Consider the following 21,232-nt stretch of genomic DNA (forward strand, 5'->3'; position numbering starts at 1 on the left):
GCTTTTCCATTCATAGACGAGCTAGATGAGCTTATTAACCTCCTTGGCGGTATGATTATTTCGGATTTTAGGTGCTGAAAGCGGTACCATTATTTTGCATGGAAATTTGGCGTTTTATATTGTAGGTCTGTAAATCTTAACAATAACACACTTAAATCTGTCCAAACCAGAGTCTAGTAGATATCCCAGGTATGATAAAGTTTGAAACACAAAAACATAAATTATAATATAATAAATAAAAATAAATAATTAAAAAAAAAAAAAAAATAGTAATAAAATAAATTTCCCCACAATTCACTATCGCTCAATTCTGCAAGTGTTCTAATTTACTATCGCTGTTTTCTAGCTGGTCTAAAGCCACTTTTGACGTAAAGGGACACTTTTTGGTTGCTATGGACAATCTCCAGTTTCCAGGCAGAAAGAACAGTATATATCATATAAAACTGCATGCAGGCCATGGGCCAAAGCACCGGGGACAAAAGGGATGAGAAATCATTTCATACAGTACTGTAATCTGTAAGATTACAGTACTGGGGGGGGGCGTGACCGGAAGCCGACCTAGATGGACGCCTGAGCCGTCTGCTCTCTCTAAGCCTGCAGCTACAGATCGATTTGGGGACGCTACGCTACAGGTACATGGGCAGATCTAATGCCCCCCGATCCACTAAAGCACGGGGGTCGTCACAACCACCACCCGGCTCGTCATCGGACCTCCGGTCCTTCTTCCCGCAGACCGACAGCCCGTCTAAGAGCACAGCCAATATGGCGCCGGAGGCCGCGGCGGCCCGCTCCAGGCTCACCACGCAGCTCTCCCAGCCGGACCCGAGCCCACACCGAGACGCGGTCGGCGCAACATCAGTCCCACAACACGCCACAGGCATCTCCTCTCCTTTGGGAACGGTGAGCACGATTAGCCCTGGCCATCCCGGGACCTCGCCACGTGATCCCCCAGCCGCCATGTTTGACCCCCCTCCTTCCCTCTACACTCAATGCTCGGAGGCCTTCCCGCGCCTGCTGCGGACAGCCTCAGATCCCTGCCTGACAGGGGATGCCCCGGGATCCCCATCATCTTCTTATCAGCGGACTTTCCGGCCTTGCCGGACCCAAGATTCCCGGCATTCAATGCCTCACCTGGACCGGATGACTCTGCGGCGGCCTTCAGAACCCTCACACCTGGTTCACCCCCACCTAAAACGCAGAGACTCTCATTCTCTCAAGCACTGAGTACGCCCAAAGAACAGGCCGCACGCCCCCCCAATTCAGACCGAAGGGACCCAGCCTATGCCCCCCAACGTCACACTCTGGAAGAGACCGAGGCCCCCTTACACACTCAGGGCCAGCCCTGGGGAAATGTATGGACTGCATCCCCACAACCCATACCCACCACGCGGGGTGAAACTGCACTACAAGTGCAACATCAGCAAGTATCCCGTCAACGACCACCACAGCAAAACCCGCTGCCAGTCCCCCATCACCCACTCCCCAATGAGTGGTACTCCTATTTACAGGCGATGCCCACCAAAGATGACTTCAAACAGCTGATTGCAGATGTAAAATCTACCTGTCGCTCAGAAATACAGATACTACAAACAGGCCTTAAACACCTAGCTGACAGGGTGGAAATGGCCGAAGAAGAAATCCAAGAAACTAAACTAGCAGTCCATAGGACTCAACTCCAAGGAGCAGACCACCGTAACCAACTAAGAGAAATGCAGCGCCACCTTGAGGACTTGGATAATAGGGGGCGCAGAAATAATATTAGGGTGCGGGGGGTTCCGGAGACGGACGGTCCGGAAGACATCCACAACAAATTACAACACATATTTAACAATCTACTTGGGGACCTCCTAACCAATCGTATCGACATGGATAGAGCCCACCGGGCCCTCCGCCCCAAGAATCTTACTTCCAAACCGAGGGACATTATTTGCAGAATAAGCTCATATCCCTTAAAGGAGGCCATTATGCGTCAATCCCGCCTGACACGCAAAATAACCTTCCAGGATGCACACCTGCAACTGTTTCCAGATCTCTCCTGGATAACCTTACAGAAACGCAGACTCTTGCAACCTCTTCTACGTATCGTTCAAGAAGAAAATATCCCCTATCGATGGGGATTTCCCTTCACCCTTACAGCCAAGAACCAAGGCAGATCCGCTGTTCTATGGTATCCAGAAGATCTAACCAATTTCTGTGACGTCTTGGGGATCAGCCCCCCTCAACTCCCAGATTGGGACTTAGTAACCACCCCACCCCCGCCGCCTACAATGTGGCAGAAGGTTCCCTCCTCTAATCGCACCCGGAAGGAAGGCACCCCCCACAAGAGTTCCAAATCCAGAAATGGCTGAATTGAACTCACAAAAATTTTTTTCTCTTGGATCCTCAAATTTATAGATGCTCAGCCATTCTACTAGGCTGATAGATCTGTCCTGGACACTTTGTTCACTCAGTCCCCAATTTTTTTGCCCCAGTCTTTTTTATTTTTAAGTTTGCTTTTGTTTTACTCTATGGGCATGTCTCCGTTGAGGCTTGGGAGTATAGGTGATTTTTCCTTTGGCTCACCAACCCCTCCCCTAATTAAGTGATGATCGTCACAATAGTTTTGGTAATATCCTGTTATATGATCAACCCAGGGCTCCCTTGCATCCGTCTGGCCTGCTCTGCTGGAGCGGGGCTGGGCGGATCCTTGGGAAACCGTACTGACCTAGGTCCATCGACCTTTCAAGGTCAGCTGAAAACACCTTTTAGGTTTTGTCTTGTTTTGTCTAACACTAACCTTTGTTCCTTTCCTCTAGTCTCCTCTTCTCTCATTGACTATCCCTTGCCCCTGAGTTACTTTCTACATGGACCACGGACTAGGTCCAGATCCCTGCCGGAGGTTGCCCGCTTCCAGTCCCAAGATCCATGGCCGTCGTCTTCAACCCAGGTAACACAAGCCCCCTCCCCCTCCCGACTAGAGACCATGGCTAGGATATTTTCATTAAATGTCCATGGATTGAACTCCAATAAAAAGAGGCATCTGGCACTGAAGGAATTTAAACAATCTGGCGCGGATAGTATTTTTGCCCAAGAGACACACTTTGACGGGGGGGGGCACCTTTGCTTTCGCATCCAGACACTTCCCAAACAGCTACCTTTCCTCAGGACCACATAAACGTGCAGGGGTGGCCATACTCATTAAGCAAGGCTCTCCATTTGTTTATGAGAGTCACTATGGGGACCCACATGGTCACTATATTATCGTTAGGGGTCGGTGGCAGTCACGGGAGATCACCTTGTGCGCACTGTACGCACCTAATGTCAAACAACATAGATTTCTATCTAAAATGTTTACACGTCTTTTTCGCTCGGAACATGGGATCCTGGTGGTGGGGGGTGACTTCAACTTAATCCACTCCACAAACGCCGACCGCCTTGTGGTGGACCCCCGGGCACCATCAGCTCGATCCCTTAGAGACTCGAAGCTTTTTCGCCAACTCCTTAGAAAACATGCTCTCTTTGATGCCTGGAGGGCCCTCCACCCGGGGGATCGGCAGTACACTTTCTACTCAGCTCCCCATAAAACCCACACCAGGATCGACTACTTTTTTGTAAACAACTCTACTCTTAGAATAGTTCGTGAGGCCAAGGTGCTCCCGATCTCATGGTCTGACCACGCCCCGATCACTCTTGCATTAGATGTGGAGTCCCCCAACCCTAGACCCTGTAACTGGAGACTAAACACTTTTCTCCTTCAACACCCTCAGTCAACCACGGAAATAACCTCTTCCCTGAAATTTTACTTTAAGGAAAACAACACCCCTGACATCTCTCCTGCTACGCTATGGGAGGCCCATAAGGCGGTTATCAGGGGTAGATGCATAGCCCTATCGTCGGCCATGAAAAAAGACGCATTAGCCACGAAACACCGAACTGAGAGGGAACTGAAGGTTCTAGAGACGCAGCTTCAAACATCCCCTACCGTACCCCTTCTCAGGAAGGTTATTAAGCTTAGGACGATCCTGAGGGACTTTGCACTGGGGCAAGTGGAGAAAGCCTTGCTTCGGTTAAAGCAGGTGTACTATGATAGGGGGAACAAGGCACATTCCTTACTGGCAAAAAAATTACGGGAGGACTCCCTTAACACAACGCCCCACCAAATTAAGAATAAACAGGGCTGCCTACTATCCCACCCCAAAGATATTGCGCATGCCTTTGCAGACTTCTACACCGAACTCTATAACAATCCGGACATTCCGAAAAATCCCCCCACCCCAGAGATCTCACTTAGATTACATCGTTATCTAGAACAAAGTGGTGTCCCCCGCCTACAAACTACAGACATAGAGGCCCTAAACGCACCCATTACAGAGGAGGAAATAGAACTTACGATCAAATCACTACCATCCCGTTAATCACCAGGTCCCGACGGCCTACCATACGAATACTATAAAACTTTCCTTCCACTCCTACTCCCACATATGAGCAGACTTTTTAACACCTTTCTCAGGGACACTCCGGTTCCAGCTGATATGCAAAGATCATTTATTACCCTGATTCCCAAGTCAGACAAAGACCCCGTACTATGTGCCAATTATCGATCCATTGCCCTTTTGAATTCCGACCTAAAAATTTTCACGAAAATACTCTCAATCCGCCTGAATGTAGTTCTCCCCTCTCTCATACATAAAGACCAGGTAGGTTTCGTGCCGCTTAGACAGGCGGGAGATAACACGAGGAAAGTGATTGACCTGGTGGATGTGGCGAACAGGGAGGACTCGGCGTCTCTGCTTCTAAGCTTGGACGCCGAAAAAGCCTTTGACCGTTTGGGTTGGCCCTTCCTGTTCGCCACCCTACAACACATAGGAATGAAGGGCCCCTTCCTGCGAGCGGTACAGCACCTATACTCCAACCCCACTGCACAGGTCAGAACCCCCTTTGCCGTTTCGGCCCCGTTCTCAATACACAACGGTACACGGCAGGGGTGCCCCCTTTCTCCCTTACTGTTTGCGCTATGCGTGGAACCTTTAGCAGCCCACATCCGAGGTAACCCGGATATCCACGGGATACCAGTTCGCGGTAGGGAGTTTAAAATCTCATTGTTTGCTGATGATATCATTATGACCATGACACAACCTAGAATATCCCTCCCGAATCTCCACGCCGAGCTTGATAAATATGGGGCCCTATCAGGCTATAAAATTAATGCATCCAAATCAGAAGCCCTCCCAATAAATATCCCAGAACCGGAAATCGCACACTTACAGGCCAACTTCCCATATCACTGGAAAACTATATCTTTAAAATATCTAGGAATCCGCATTACTCCAACATTCGCTACTCTTTATCAGGAAAATTTCCCCCCCCCTATTTCACTCTATCAGAGCCATGCTCCTTAGATGGAAAAAACATCACCTCTCCCACTTGGGGCGAATAGCATCCATTAAAATGACGATCCTCCCGAAATTACTCTATCTATTTCAAACATTACCCATCTCAGTCCCATACAAACATCTCAGGAAACTTCAGATAGATCTACTTAAATTTGTCTGAAATTATAAAAAGCATAGAATTCCCCAATCAGTCCTTATGGCAGCTCGGTCTGATGGCGGCCTTGCTTTACCGAATCTAATTAAATATTACCAAGCCGCTCAACTCAGAGCTATAATCTTGTGGTCCACCCGGTGGTCCTACAATAAGTGGACAGAAATTGAGAAGATCTGGCTGGCCCCAACCCATCCAAATAGCTTGCTCTGGTGTGCGGATGCGGAGGTGCCCCCTGAACGTCTATTAGGAGCTATGTCCCAACTCCGTAAAACGTGGAAAGCATTGCGCTCCCCACATGGTCTCTCCTCTGAAAAATCGCTGTTAACTTCCTTTATATGCAACCCCAAAGTGCCGGATAGCCTCACACACCAGATGTCCTTCCCATGGTCCTCCCGAAACTTGTTCCACTTCGGCAACATAGTAGATCCTAGAACATGTAGGCTATTAACCTTCTCCGAACTCCAAACTAAATATGATATACCACGCCAAGCTTTTTACAGTTATTTACAGATTCGCCACTATGCCCTGACCATAGCGCCTGACCTGCGATTTTCCTCCTTAACCCCCTTTGAAAACTTGGTTATGACAGGTTTGACTCAGAGGGGGCTGATCTCTGATATCTATAAAATCTTAAATTCCTACTCAACAGAGGCGCAAGGCAAACACCTCTATATGGTTAAGTGGGAGAAAGCCCTTAAGGAGGAACTCTCCACGGAACAATGGCAGGTGATATGGTCTCAGGCAGCGAAAAGTTCAATTTGCACACTATATAAAGAAAACGCATACAAAATAATTTTCTTCTGGTACATGACCCCAGATGTACTCCATGCCATCTATCCCACCAGCTCAGATCGATGCTGGAGATGCTCGGGAGCCAGGGGTACCCTTCTTCATATCTACTGGGAGTGCCCCCAAATTGTCACCTTCTGGGGAAAAGTTCAGCAGTTACTGACCAATCTCCTAGGAAAATCACTTCCTATGACTCCTAAATTTTTCCTATTAGGCCTATCTCCATTAAAGCTTTCAAAAACCAATAAAAAATTAGTACGCCACATTCTAACGGCAGCACGATGCCTCATAGCATTGAATTGGAAAAAGAAACCCCCCCCTACCTCAGAAGCACTGTATGCAAGGATTAAAGATGTGGAACTTATGGAGAGGATGACGGCCAGGATGCAGGACAGATTGGAAGCCCACAATAAGGTCTGGGAGCTGTGGCACCTCCGGGAGGACTCTTTATAAACGGATCATTGACTCACTCAGGTGACTTTACTCCTTCTCTTTCCCTGTTCTTTTCCTTTTCTTTTTTCTTCCCCTTCTCCTGTTCTTAATTACAAAAGTTAATTTTGTTACTAGATATCAGAGGTTTATCCTTAATTTGTGATGTTGAGAAGCTGTTGTAACTATGCTAGCTTAGAAACCATAACCCTCTCGCAACACACTAAGGAGAACACTATATGTACCTGTACTTGTCTGTTTCATACCATGTATCGCATTTTTCTAATGCTTCACCCGTTGTATTCTATGCAATGTAAATTTTGATAACAGAATAAAATAAAAATGTTATTGGAAAAAAAAAAAGATTACAGTACTGTATGTGTTATGATTCTTACTTTTTTTTTAATTTGCCGCCAGGCTCCGCCCCCGTGCGTCACGCCGCTCGCAGGGAACGGAGCCTGGCACGGAGAGGCTTCGGAGGAGAACGGAGCCCTCGGACACTGCGGGTGACATCGCAGGATCCCGGGGACAAGGTAAGTAACGCCGCCCCAGGATCCTGCAATGCGATCCCGAGTGTGGCTCGGGGTTACCGCTAATGGTACTGAATTTTAACCCCGAGCCACACTCGGGAAAACCGCCAGGGAGGTTAAGGAGGAATGGAAGAACCCTGAAAAGAAGATTAGTCTATCCAACAGACTTACCAAATTGTACCCACTGAAAGAGTCCAAGGTATCTCCCTTGGTTTCCCCTCCAGTAGTAGACGCTTCTTTGATGCACCTAGCCAGACACGTGACGCTCCCCATTGAGGACGCAGTGACGTTCAGGGATATGCTGGACAGAAAGGTCGATACAGACCTTAAAAGGGCTTACCTTTTTGCAGGGGGCACCTGCAGACCAGCAGTGGCACTGGCCGCCGTCAGGAAAGCTATTTCCAGTTGGTCTTCAAATACCGCAAAGCTCGTCACTGAGGGCACAGATCAAGATCAGATCATTAAGGCCTTACAAGAACTCAGCCTTGCAGGGGAATTTGTGGCGGAAGCTTCCGTGGACACTATTAGGTCCGCATCAAGATCCATGTTAGCCACTGTAATGGCCAGAAGGGCGCTATGGCTTAAAACCTGGTCGGCCGACCCTGCCTCAAAATCCAATTGGTGCCGGATTCCGTACGATGGGGTAAGCCTCTTCGGAGGAAAGCTGGATACAGCAATTTCAAAAGTGACAGGCGGGAAGTCAGGTCTCATTCCTTCAGACAGAAGACCAAAACAACAAAGGCCGCCTCCCTTTAAGCGCAATCTCCCAGAGAGATACAAGGATGCAAAATCCTATAGGCCCGGGAAGGAATACAGGAGAAGTTGGAAAAACCCTCAGACATCCTTCCTCAAATTCCAAAAAACCAAAACCCCTACCTCCAATGACTAGAAGTCTTTTTGAAGGTACGCCCGCCCAACCAGCAGTGGTGGGTGCCAGGCTCACAAAGTTCAAACTGGTTTGGGCGGGAATGATAAAAGACCCGTGGACAGTATCCACCATCCATTTCGGGCACAGATGGGCATTCAAAAGTCGCCCCCCAAGGGATCATTTTTGTGCAACCAAGCTTCCTCCTTCCGAGAGAAAAGGCTGTCCTTGGTCCAGTATATCCAAGATCTGCTACAGAAGCAAGCAATAGTGGAGGTCTCACCATCTCAAAGAGGAAAAGGTTTCTATTCCCCACTCTTCCTAGTAAAAAAGAAATCAGGGGACTTTCGTCCAGTCCTGGACCTAAAGAACCTCAACCAGTCAATCCGGACAGAAACGTTCAGGATGGAAAGCCTACAATTAATCCTCCAAGCGATAAACCAGGGAGATTGGATGCTTTCAATCGACCTCCAGGACGCATACCTACATATCCCTATCCACGCCGAATTCCAAAGATTCCTCCGTTTCACTATAAGCAGTTGGCACTTCCAATTTCGAGTCTCTCGTTCGGGATCTCCATCGCACCCAGGACATTTACGAAGGTCCTATTACCTGTAATAGCCCACTTGAGAGAAAAGGGATTGAGGGTCCATCATTACCTGGACGACATCCTGCTCGGACGGCATAGAGTCTCTCATCCAGCATCGCGAAGTTCTGGTCTCCACATTACAGTCCCTAGGGTGGCTGATAAATTGGAAAAAAAGCAACATCCATCCCACACAGAGAATGGTCTTTCTGGGGGCCGAGCTGGACACGAGGGAGAACACAGTGGAGCTTCCAAGGGAAAAGATTCCTCCCCTAGTTCAGAGGGTGAAGAAAGCTATCTCGGCCACAAGGCTACCGGCCAGAGCATGCCTCAGTATCCTGGGCTCCTTAGTGTCCACCATTCCAATGGTCCAGTAGGCGCAATGGAACTCGAGGCCTCTCCAAATTTCCTTTCTGCGCCAGTGGAACGGTATGTGAATGTCCCAGCCGATTTACATCTCTCAGGAGGTAAAACAATCATTGCTTTGGTGGACACGGCCTTGCAACTTGAGAAGGTGCAAACACATAATCACTCCTCATCAGGAGACAGTGACCTCAGATGTCAGTCTGCAGGGGTGGGGAGCTCACTATCAGGACTACGCGGCTCAGGGCCGCTGGCCATTCAGGACACAGGATTCGGTGTCGAATGTTTTGGAGATGAAAGCAGCGTTTCAGGCTCTCCTGGCCTTCAGTTCCCTCTTGAGGGAGAAGCATGTCCTTCTGAGGATGGACAACAAGGTGGCGGTCGCCTATATCAACAGGCAGGGGGGCACCAGAAGCAGGTCCATGATGCAGGAGGTCCGTCCTGTTCTAGAATGGGCACAGCTGAACCTGTCGAATTTAAGGGCGGTTTATGTTCCGGGAGTCCAGAACGTCTTGGCCGACTCGCTGAGCAGGAATTTCACCTCCAACGAGTGGTCTCTGAACCCACAGGCCTATGCCCTCATATCCCGGACCTTGGGTTCACCAGAGATAGACCTAGCTGCAACTCCGGAAAACACAAAATGCCAGCGATTCCTATCAAGGATACCATTTCCTTCGGCGGAGGGGACGGATTGCCTCATACACCCCTGGAATTTTCACCTGGGGTACATTTTTCCTCCGACTCCACTCATAGCGAGATTCCTCCTGAGGCTCAAGAAGTCAACGGCACTGGTGGTAGCAGTAATTCCTTTCTGGCCGAGGAGGCCATGGTTTACTACCCTCATGTAGCTGAACACGGCAGATCCACTGCTCCTCCCTTTGTCGAGGGACCTGCTCTCCCAGGGTCATCTTCCTCACCCGAACCCGGAGAAGCTACATTTGATGGCCTGGAGACTGAAAGGGCTAGGTACCTAGAGCAAGGCTGTTCCCAGAAGGTGGTGGATACCTTACTCCAGGCCAGGAGACCTACCACAAACAACACATACAGATGGGTCTGGGAGAAGTTTATCGCTTTCACTCAACAGCAAGGTTGGGACTCATCCTCACCGTCGGTGTCACAGGTCCTGGAGTTTCTTCAATTAGGCCTAGAGAAAGGCCTTAGGTCAAGTACCCTGAAGGTCCAGGTCTCGGCCCTGTCCGCCTTGACAGGAGTTAAATGGGCACAAGATCCCCTTGTGGTTCAGTTTCAACGGGCCTGTCTAAAACTGAGGCCTCCCAGAAAACCTTCCTTCCCAGTCTGGGACCTCTCAGTTGTTCTGGAAGCCCTATCTAAGGAAGCCTTCTTCCCAAATGAGAGCATATCCCTCTGGGATCTAACACTGAAGGTCTCGTTCTTAATAGCCATAACATTGGCTAAAAGGGTGTCAGAGATGCAAGCTTTAATGGTCACTGATCCATATCTGGTTGTTTTTCCAGACAGACTAGTCCTAAGACCTTCGGATCGATTCATCCCCAAGGTATCCTCATCTTTTCATTTCAACCAGGAGATTAATCTCCCAGCACTCAGTACAGATCAGGGCGATCCTCATCCATTAGATGTCAAAGGTAATGTCTTGGAATATCTCTTGGCAACCAGATCCATCAGAAAGACGGAAAGTCTCCTAATCATCCCGCATGGATTCAGGAAAGGTCAAGCGGCATCCTCACGCACCATTGCTTTATGGCTAGTAAAGACCATCACGAAGGCCTATTCGTTGAGTAATCATCAAATACCTGAGGGCTTAAGGGCACACTCCACCAGGGCAGTGGCAACCTCCTGGGCGGCATATTGTAGAGTCTTGGCGGAGACAATTTGCAGAGCGGCTACCTGGTCTTCCAGAAGCACCTTTATGTCCCATTATAAGGTGGATTTCGCCTGCTTATCCACAGTGGATTTCGGAAGATCCGTTATCCAGGCCAATTCTTCTATTCTTTGTTAATAAACTTAGTTTGAATTCACACCCAGTTTTTGCGAGTTATTCCCCAAAGTGTATGCTGCCATGATGCGACAGGAAAACGGAAAATTGTATACTCACCTTTCCGTAATTTTCCTTTCCTGTCGCATCTTCATGGCAGCATACAATCTCCCACCCTTCTGAGGTGATATACACAGAGAATACTGGGGCGGGGGCCCTCTCTACAATTTATAGCTATGTGGTCCTATCAGGTTGTGGGGGCGGAGTCACAACCCAAAGTGTATGCTGCCATGAAGATGCGACAGGAAAGGAAAATTACGGAAAGGTGAGTATACAATTTTCCGTTTTTTTGTCAGGAGGGTTAAAAAGCATGCTTGTCTTTTGCCTCCCTTTCTGGGCAGAGCAGTGATTTTTTGGCTTTTCTTTATCCTGTGTTCTCATTTGGCCGTTATAGGGAAAAAAAATTTTTCTGGGAAATGACTTTTTCCTATCGGCTGTACGCTCTAATGCCCTGTACACACTATAGGATTTTCCGACAACAAAATCCATGTTTTTTTTTTTCCGACGGATGTTGGCTCAAACTTGTCTTGCATACACACGGTCACACAAATCTTGTCGGAGATTCCGAAGAACGCGGTGACGTACGACACGTACGACGAGCCGAGAAAAATGTTCAATAAGTTCAATAGCCAGTGCGGCTCTTCTGCTTGATTCCGAGCATGCGTGGAACTTTGTGCGTCGGAATTGTGTACACACGGTCGGAATTTAGGACAACGGATTTTGTTGTCGGAAAATTTGAGATCCAGATCTCAAATTTTGTGATGGAAATTCCGATGAAAAATGTCTGATGGAGCCTACACACGGTCGGAATTTCCGACAACAAGCTCCCATAGAACATTTTCCGTCGGAAAATTCCTATCGTGTGTACGGGGCATAAGGCTTCATCTAGGCGAGTGCCACAAAGAAACTTGCCTGAAAAAGGAATGCTACATAAGCGTAACTTGGAAGCTGTGTCCTATGGCCAGGTTTTGAGCCAAAGGGTTCTCCTGGCTGCTACAGATAATGAGGTTGCTCTGGCTGAGAGTTTTACAGACTCGGCCAAGGCGTCCACAATGAAGCCTACTGCTTTAAAGAGGTTGGGGAAAGATTTTAACAGCTCTACCCTAGGGGTACGTGCCGTCAGATGCTCTTGCAGCTGTTTTAACCAAAATTCAAAATTTTGGGCTACACAAATTGTTGACAGTGCTGGTCTGAGGTCTGCCATTGCGGTATCCCATGATCTTTTTAGGAATACATTGCCTCTTTTGTCCATGGGGTCCCCCATGTGCCCCATGTCCTCAAAGACAAGATCTGAGTGTTTTGACACTTTTACTAGGGGGGCATCTATATTAGGGGATTCATTCCAGACTGAGTTTGGGTCCTCATCAAAGGGAAATCTTCTTTTCAGGCTACTTGAAAAGAAGGGCCTTTTGACTGGTTCTGCCCACTCCCTAAGCACTAAATCTGTCATGATTTTGTGCACCGGGAATACCTTGGGTTTATTTTTAATCAACCCTTGGTACATTTTGTCATGCCTTGAGAGTGTGGTTTTTTTCTTCCTTCATCTCTAAGGTCTCATAGATTGCCCTCACTAGTTCATCCACTTCCTTCTGGGAAAGTTTGAACCTTGTGGGTACTCCTGAATCCCCCTGTCCTGAATCTGATTGAGAGGAATCTGGGTCAGTGTTTTTAAGGGAATTCTCCTTACTCTCTAAATGTTCTCCTGAACCTGAAGCTACTGGAGTAGGGGAAGTGGGCACCTGATCAGGCTGGCTAACGGCCGTGCCTGAGACTTGTGTACTTGATATACATTTTCTGAATGACTGAAAAGTAGATTGCATTTCATCCTTGAAGGAGCAGAGGAATTTTGTAAAAAGGAGAATCCTCCTCGCTCTTTAACATGGCTGTGAAGTGGGACACAAGGTTTTTGTGTAGCTAGACGAGAGCCTTGTACTACAAGGACATTTCTTCTTGTCTGTCTTGATAGTGGCTTTCTCTGATCTGGATGATTCTTTCTGAGAGGGGGACAAGGAAAGAGTTGTTTAACAAAAGAAACTCATCTAGTCCTGGCCTCCTCCCAGTGTGCTAAGGTGCCCAACAGAGCCTTAAGGTGGTTCCCCCAGGGTCTCTTATCTCCCCTTGTAATGAGTGATACACAGGAAAAAGGACTCTGTCCAGGCCAGCCTACCTGCGATGAGCCGGCGTTTGACTCCCCCGAAGCGTGGGATGCCTCCATGGTGCTTCGTTGCTGTTGCCGTCTAAAGCCCATGCTGTTGCGCCTTTTATATACACCGGCTCGGCCTTCCCCTTTGCTCTCTGCGCCGGAGGCCGGAACCACAACCTCTGGCGCGCAGTGATGACATGTCCGCCTGAGGTGACGCCTGGCCTTTTCCAGGTCACGGCGTTCTACAGCATGGAGAGTGAGCTCTCTCACTGCTGACACCGCCGCCGATGCTCCGCCATCACTGCCCACTCCCTCGCCGGGCCCTGGAGAGAGGGGGGACAGGGAACTCCATACCAATGAAGAGGGAACCCGTGGCCTTGGGAGAGAAAAGAAGGTGAGGGGGATATTTGGCTGTTTTGGACAGCCCTTGATGATGGATGCTCTCCAACTCCATCTCCCCATTGAAAGACAGGTCCTCCAGGCAACATGTCTCCTCCGACTGAGGAAACACAAAAAACTGACCAGATGCCTGAGGGACCACCTTTTAAACAGCTGAAGGCAATGCGTTTCCTGTCCGGGGGAGGAGCTCCATCTCTCAAGGGCTGTCCTGGAAGATGACTGGGGGAAATACCTTTAAATTTTGGGGAGACTTATTAGGATGTGTAGCAAAATTGACTGCCTAAGGCATGCTCCTACATGCCATTCTCACGTTTAGCTTTCCCAATGCTTTTTAAATCACACAGGCACGTTGTGATCAATTACCCTAGTAGTTTGTAAAATCTTGTTTTGCTGTTCATTAAGGGACACAATATCAGTAATTATTCTGATTTGAATGAGTTATACTGCCAACCTCAGGAGGATTTGGATACTGGCAAGCAGCCAGTTGGCCAGCCAGGTATAACCCCTCCCACTTCCAGCATGCTTCAGTTTTTTTTGTCCTAGGGAAATGGACATCTTTCCTCTTTTGAGAAAAGATTTGCCTATTTTTTCATTTTACAATTTTTTTCCTCAAGATATTTTTTATTCAAATCACTTCATCTGCACACTGCTTATCTGGATCACCTAATCCTCTTTGCTGCCTTGGAGGCATACCTAGAGCCCGTTTAACTGAAGATTGCAATGCTACCCTGGAATGTAACCCTCAGGCACTGGTTTCTGCCAGTAGCACTACCCAGACTTTTGGGTACTGTTAGCCACAGAGCCCTTTCTGGGTATCGAGCCACAGTATGCCCAGTCTCTATGGGTTCTTATCAAAAAGTCACATGGAGCTGAACATTGGAAACAACTATACTTTAATACCTTTTATGGTTATGTCCCCGTTTCATCAGTCTCTGCTGAAAGGGATTACACGCTGAGGAACTACTGCTGCATCATCATCTGGAGTACGCACATGCACTGCTTGCTCTGTTCCCACCTTTATTATTAAGCATCAGGTAACTTCTCGACACTTTTCCTCTCTGCAGGTAACAGTTTTCACCCTGATTTTTCCTTGCTGCAGACTACAGTGACCTGGTCACCTCTGGTCATTAACCCTTTTCCCTGTCACCAATGTAAGGCTTACATCAGCATCAGCAAGGGTATTTACACACACTCCCAGCTTCTGCAGTAGTCAAGACTGTGTTTACATTTGTAAAGCCCACTCTGTTTTCTGGTGTTTTTTTATTACATAAATGAAAAAATACCGAAATTAAAAAAAAAAAAAAAAAAAAAAGATAGATAGATAGATCTAAATAAAATGTTACTTTGTTATAAAACATATCCAATAAAATCAAATTTCTTCATAAAACTTAGGCCAAAATGCATTCTGCTACATGTCTTTGGTTAAAAAAAACCAAAAAAACTGCATTTTGGGGACACTGAAAAAGTTCTGTTCGTGAGCAAGATACTGATTTGTATGGACACTATACTAGTAATGGCAGTGATCAGTGACTTATAGTGTGGCAGCCAATCTGGAGCTAACTGACAATGACATCACTAGTGACAGTAATAATACTGTACACTGTCATTATACTGACACTGGCGAGGCAACAGGGCATTCGAAGGGTTAAACATGCCGAACAAATATGTGCTACTTGTAGTCACAGAATTTGTCTGGCTTCTTTCCCTGAACGAAAAGAGCTCAGGGAGGAAGAAACTGGCCAGATCCTGTATGTTCTGTTTTCAAACACAGAAGAGGAAATACTAAGAGGGAGACCCCTGATAAGTGTATGGTGCTCACCACTGACAGTGTAATGAATCATCTATTGCAGAGGGAACTGCTATACAGAATGGATATAATATTGAAACCTGCGATGATATCTGAATTACAGCTTGAAAAGTGAAAATAAGAAAATCAAAATCCACTAACAGCAGCAATCCAGTTGGTGCAAGAATATCAGCCTGGATTCCTTGCCCTTTTACTTCTTTATAATTCAAAGCAAATAGCCTAAATACAGACATAAGTAGCATGAAGAAAAAGTCTAAAAATGTACAAACATTTTATTATACACAATAAACTAAACACAACAACAATAATACATATGATGTTTATCCAAACGCTTGTAAGAAAACATATATAATGAATAAAATCATGTACAGCTAATTATTTACACAGGGATCAATTTACAACAGAGTTCAAAGGTTCTGCTCTGATGTTCCCCAAATCCAATGCAGAGTCCGTCTCCTCGTCTATTTCTCCAATGACCGCTCTGTAGTGAGTGATGGAAAGAGTTAAAGCAGAAAATCCTTATCAATATTCAATTAGTATCTTCCTGTGAATTATGGTGCTGCTATAAACAAACAAGACAAGGCGCATTGTACTGCCCAGGGTGCTACCACATTCTGTACTAAGGTTACCAAATTTTCAAAGTGAAATCTTGTGACACCCTACTGACCATGACCAAAAATTTATATATATATATATATATATATATATATATATATATATATATATATATATATATCACACACCTCACTTGTAGCCACATCCACAAACCCCACCCCACTTTTAACACACCATTTGGCATGGAATTTTGGAATAAAAAGCAGACACGAAAGGCCTAAACATCAAAAAGCTAAGGCATTATGAGTAGAGAGATGATGTGGCATGTGCTATGCATGCCTTGGAGAATTGTGGGTAAGGTCAAATTGCGGTAACAGTGAGAGGGCCCTGAAGGGACATGGTTTAACCACTTGACATCTGCGCTATGGCCGAATGATGGCCACAGCACGGACCTGAATTCCCGGGAGTAGAAATAGCGCGAGTAGAAAAAAAAGCCGATCACCGGCTCAGATGAGAGGCCCAAAAGTCCCGAAGTGGAAGAGGCACATCTGCCTCATCTTTGCCATCTAACAGTGCCAACTAACAGTGCCCAAAGTGCCAACAGTGCCCAAAGTGCCACCTATCAATGCCCACCAGTAGTGCCAATCAGTGCCACCTAGCAGTGCTGCCTATCAGTGTAACTGATCAGTGCCCATTATTGCCACCCATCAGTGCCCATCACTGCTGCCTATCAGTGCCCATCAGTGCCGCCTCACCAGTGCCACATCAGTGCATATCTGTGCCCACCTGTGCCACCTCATTAGTGTACAAAAAATAAAAACCGCAGGAGGTGATCAAATACCACCAAAAGAAAGCTCTATTTGTGGGGAAAAAATGATAAAAATTTCATTTCAGTACAGTGTTGTATGACCGCGCAATTGTCATTCAAAGTGCGTCAGCGTTGAAAATTGGTCTGGATAGGAGGGGGGTTTAAGTGCCCAGTAAGCAAGTGGTTAATAAAACCTGAGCCTACTCTGCTATGGGTCAGGAGTATGTAAGGCACAGAGTGCAAGGGTCAGAAATATGTAATGTACAGGCCAGTGTACACACTATAGCCAAAAATGACCCCCTCCTCCCAGAGTAAATCCCCACAATAAAGATTTCAAGGCCCTCCTCCCCTCCCAAATCCTCCTCAGTGCAGAACTCTCTCCCCTCACCAAATTTCCCCGTGATACAGACCTCTCCTCAACCTTCCTTCCCCCCAGTACACATTTCTTCCTTAGTCCTGATCTGAAAATGCCAGCAATTGCAGTGCATATGACACTACAGTACCAAAAATTCAAATAAATAAATAAGTCTGGTGGTCACAGTGTCAGGACACAGGGCACCCTGCAAGAGATACATGTGTACAGCACTAGCAATAAATTTGCACTGCACCATGTGATGGCCAGGGACAAATCCAGGCTGATATTACTGAGTATACCTGGCAGTTCATAACAAGCCAGTGTCTACATGGAAGATGATGGTGGGGAGCACTTCAAGTAATCAACACAGATTTTGTGTGGTACATAAAGCTTTTTTTAGCCTTAGGCTGGGTACACAAGGGCTGAAAATCAGCCAGTTCAGCAAGAACCGGCCCTCTTTCGGCCCATATGTACAGCGGTCTGTTGGACAGAAGCTATTCTTATGACCAGCTGCTGTTGAACAGTCATGTTGGGAAACCAGCATCCAATCGGCCAATGGCTGCTAGTAATGATCAGTGTGTTCTGGTGGAGGGGCAGTCTCCCTGTCAGAACACAATAGCACCGTGGGGAAGATCACTGCACTAACATCATTAAGTTAGTACAGCAATATGTCAATCTTTTTTCCATTCAGCCCGCTGGGTTGAACATAAATAAAAAACACGACCAAAACGTCTTGTGTGTACCCCCACATTACAAACACCAGTTTCAAAGGTTGTATAGGTAAACACATACAATACATAATTAATACAACATTTTAAAAATCACAATACATACACGTTGTCTCCTCGTACAATGTATAGTCCCAGTACTACTTGCTCCACTCCTTGTGAAGAGCTGAATACTCGCTCATGGCTCTCGTCCAAAATTAGGTTTATTGTCTGATCAAAACCCTTGAGTGTTCCCTTGAAAGAAATAAAACAAACAATGAAGTAATTGCATATAAATACACATTTCCCTGTTACTGAACTCAGGACCCTGGATTCACTATATCTGATCTCCCACAGTAAACAGAACATGGAAATGCAATTATTTTTGTAAATATAAACTGCTAAAAACCTTTTCTCATCACCAGTAAATAGCAGTCTTGTGACTTCTATCAGTGTCTGACCGAGCACCGCTCGGGAGGAATTTATTCTCATCTGACCGTCCTATGAGACTGCATGACCCTCTGTCTGGAGAGTGCTGATTACACGCACCCTACCCCCCAAAAAAAAGAAAAAACTCTCTGGCAATACACAGTAAACTGAGCATGTGCAGAGTGCCACCAGGACTCTGTACTATCAGCAGATGGATTGGGGACTGTGGAAGAAGGGGGGGATCAGAGAAGACAGGATCAAACAGCCTTTCTACACAATGCAGAGAAGTAACCCCTTACATTTCACAGCGAGTATAACAAGCATGCTTTACTGCATATACAGACTGATTTTACTGTTGTGGGTTCAGTAACACTTTAAGTAGCTGTCCCCCCCCCCCCCCCCCCCAACCAATCCAGCACTGTTTTCGTCTGCAGATCTGCCCTCTTACAAAGGTTTAGCTGAAAGCATCAGAAGCCATTGGCTCCTGCTGCTAATCCAGTAAGCAGAGAGTGGGGCAGGGCTGAGGCTGCCTTGTGTGGATCAATCGACACACAAAGCCCAGCTCGGGAGCAAGCCCACGTTTAAAAGTGGCTTCCTATATTGGCACATGGAGAAGAGGAGGAGCCAAAAGTGCTAGGGGGGGCCCCAGAAGAAGAGGTTCAGGGCTGCTCTGTGCACCAAGCAGGCAAGTAGGACATCTTTTTTATTTTAGTAAAAAATAATTACCTTTACCAGGGCTTTAAAATTCTCTGAAAATGTGTGCTTTTAGGATACAGTGGTGTGAACAGACCCTAAGGGCTCTTGCACACAGATGCCTAAAAACATGGAGTTTTTATGTATTCAGGCGAGTTTTTCAGCCCACTGTTTTTACTGGGCCTGTACACACAGGCATATAAACTGTATAGGTCAGGAAGGAAAAAAAAAAAAAAAAAACTTGCAGTGCTGGACAGTATATGTGCCAAAAAACACATCTAAGAACAGCTAGAAGAAGTTTTACGCATGTGAATGAGTTTATTTATCGTACAGCCCACCCTTGCTTTTTTTTTTACAGGAATTTTCTGCTAGGAATCTGATGTTGATTCATCAATACCGTGTCCAAGAACCCAAAAAAATAAGCAACCTCAACAGCGGCACAACACTAACACATTCACAGCTATTATTCCAACAGCTCTGTTCAAACAGAAAATCTTACCACAATCATCCTCCCGTCCGCTGTAATAACTGCAACTGTTCCTGAAAAATGTCTGTTAAGGACGTAAACTGGTTTTAGGCAATGCAGTTAAATGAAAATGTATTAATGTACATCCACCACTAGGGATCCATGCTTCTTCCACAGCTGACACATTTTTTTTCCTTCCCCACATGGCAAGTATAGCTGGCCAGGTAATGTCAAAGGTAAGGATGTGCTTAACCCTCTGCAAACACAGACTTTCAGAAAGTCACTGGGGATGATTTACTAAAACCGTTGAGGGCAAAATCTGGTGCAGTTATGCATGGTAGCCAATCAACTTCTAACTTCAGCTTGTTTAATTAAGCTTTGCCAAAAAACTGATTGGTTTCTATGCAGAGTTGCACCAGATTGTGCATGATACAGTTTTAGTAAATCAACCCCACTGTCTCATTGTACCCCTGCATCCTGTGTGCCACTTCCCTGAACTTCCTATCAGGAAGCGCAGACACTGAACGTCATTACTCACCATATTGGATTCATCAGGGACCTCATTTCCCATCATGTATGTATCCTAATTGATAAGATTTTGTAGATGTGAGGACACTGCCTGCACAGACATCCCGGTGGACAACACAAGGAAGACACACCTTTGCTCCTTCTTTGGGGTTCCTTCTTTTGTTGTCCTCTATGCTGGGTGTGTGTGTGTGTGTGTGTGTGCAGGCAGCGTGCACTCCTCGCCTACGGGGGGGGGGGGACGGGGTGTGCGGGCAGCGGGCAGCGGACGCTCCTCGCCTACAGGGGGGGTGTGGGCAGCGGACGCTCCTCACCTACGAGGGGGGGGGTGGTGTGGGCAGGGTACGCTTCTAGCCTACAGGCGGGGGGGGGGGGGGGGGGGTCTTGTGCGGGCAGGGTACACTCCTCGCCTACAGGGGGGGTGCGGGCAAGGTACACTGCTTGCCTACGAGGGGGGGGGTACGGGCAGGGTACGCTCCGTGCCTACGGGGGGGGGGGGTGCAGGCAGGGTACGCTCCTCGCCTACGGGGTGGGGGGGTGGAGGCAGGGTACGCTCCTCGCCTACAAGCAGGGGGGGGTCTTGTGCGGGGGTACGCTCCTCGCCTACGGGGGGTGCGGGCAGGGTACGCTCCTCGCCTACGGGTGCAACCTCATTCCTTTAGAACCTAATATATTAATTACACAGGTTCTGTGGGTGGTTAAGGTGCTAAATAAACCCACTCAGTGCCTTAGATAAGCCTCAGAACCTGTATAATTCATGTGTGTCTAGCTTTAAAGGAATAAGGTGACAACCATAACCTCGCTGCGGAGAAAGGAGACAGTAAAGTTGTTGCTCTGTCCTGTGTGACCAAAACTCAGCTTTGCTGTGAGCAGGCAGAGTAGGAAATATTCCCAGGATACACAGGAAAAAAACAACTGTGCGCAGCTCACACATACAGCACAATAAACCAGTCACAACTACTGTAAACTACAAGCCAGAAAGCCAACACTCAGTCCAGGATACGATTGATGTAGTTCTCCAGAGCTGTCGCCATACTACCGGTTCTCTGCAATCCACCTCACTCACTCAGCGTACAGAAACAACCGCTCCGGCGCTTCTCCTACGTCATCTCCCCGCGACTACTCCTACTAGAGAGCGCCGTCCAGTGACCCTTGTCCGCCATGTTTCCGTAGCCCGCGCAGAAAGAAGCGCTGCTATGCAGAACAAATGCGGTATAATTGGCATTACTGCGAGGCTACGCCC

At 47.1% G+C, this 21,232-nt stretch overlaps 1 protein-coding gene across 1 annotated transcript; it reads right to left on the minus strand.

Moving 5' to 3' along the window:
* Nucleotides 1-15,705: 15,705 nt before the first annotated feature.
* LSM8 (LSM8 homolog, U6 small nuclear RNA associated) lies at nt 15,706-21,141 on the minus strand. The gene is made up of 4 exons (XM_073619825.1): nt 20,993-21,141; nt 19,498-19,538; nt 18,004-18,131; nt 15,706-15,932 (listed from the first exon to the last, which is right to left on the minus strand). The coding sequence occupies exons 1-4, from the start codon at nt 21,021-21,023 to the stop codon at nt 15,842-15,844; spliced, it is 291 nt and encodes a 96-aa protein (XP_073475926.1). The 5' UTR covers nt 21,024-21,141; the 3' UTR covers nt 15,706-15,841.
* Between the last annotated feature and the right edge of the window lie 91 nt (nt 21,142-21,232).

The sequence above is a fragment of the Aquarana catesbeiana genome, linkage group LG03, assembly GCF_042186555.1.
Source record: "Aquarana catesbeiana isolate 2022-GZ linkage group LG03, ASM4218655v1, whole genome shotgun sequence".
NCBI classification, from domain to species: Eukaryota; Metazoa; Chordata; class Amphibia; order Anura; family Ranidae; genus Aquarana; species Aquarana catesbeiana.

Coding starts and splice junctions, on each gene's coding strand:
- LSM8 (XM_073619825.1), bottom strand. CDS start 21,023: ATGGCGACAGCTCTGGAGAACTACATCAATC. Junction 19,539..20,992: donor TCTGGAGAACTACATCAATC/GTATCCTGGACT, acceptor GACATTTTTCAG/GAACAGTTGCAGTTATTACA. Junction 18,132..19,497: donor CGGACGGGAGGATGATTGTG/GTAAGATTTTCT, acceptor ATTTCTTTCAAG/GGAACACTCAAGGGTTTTGA.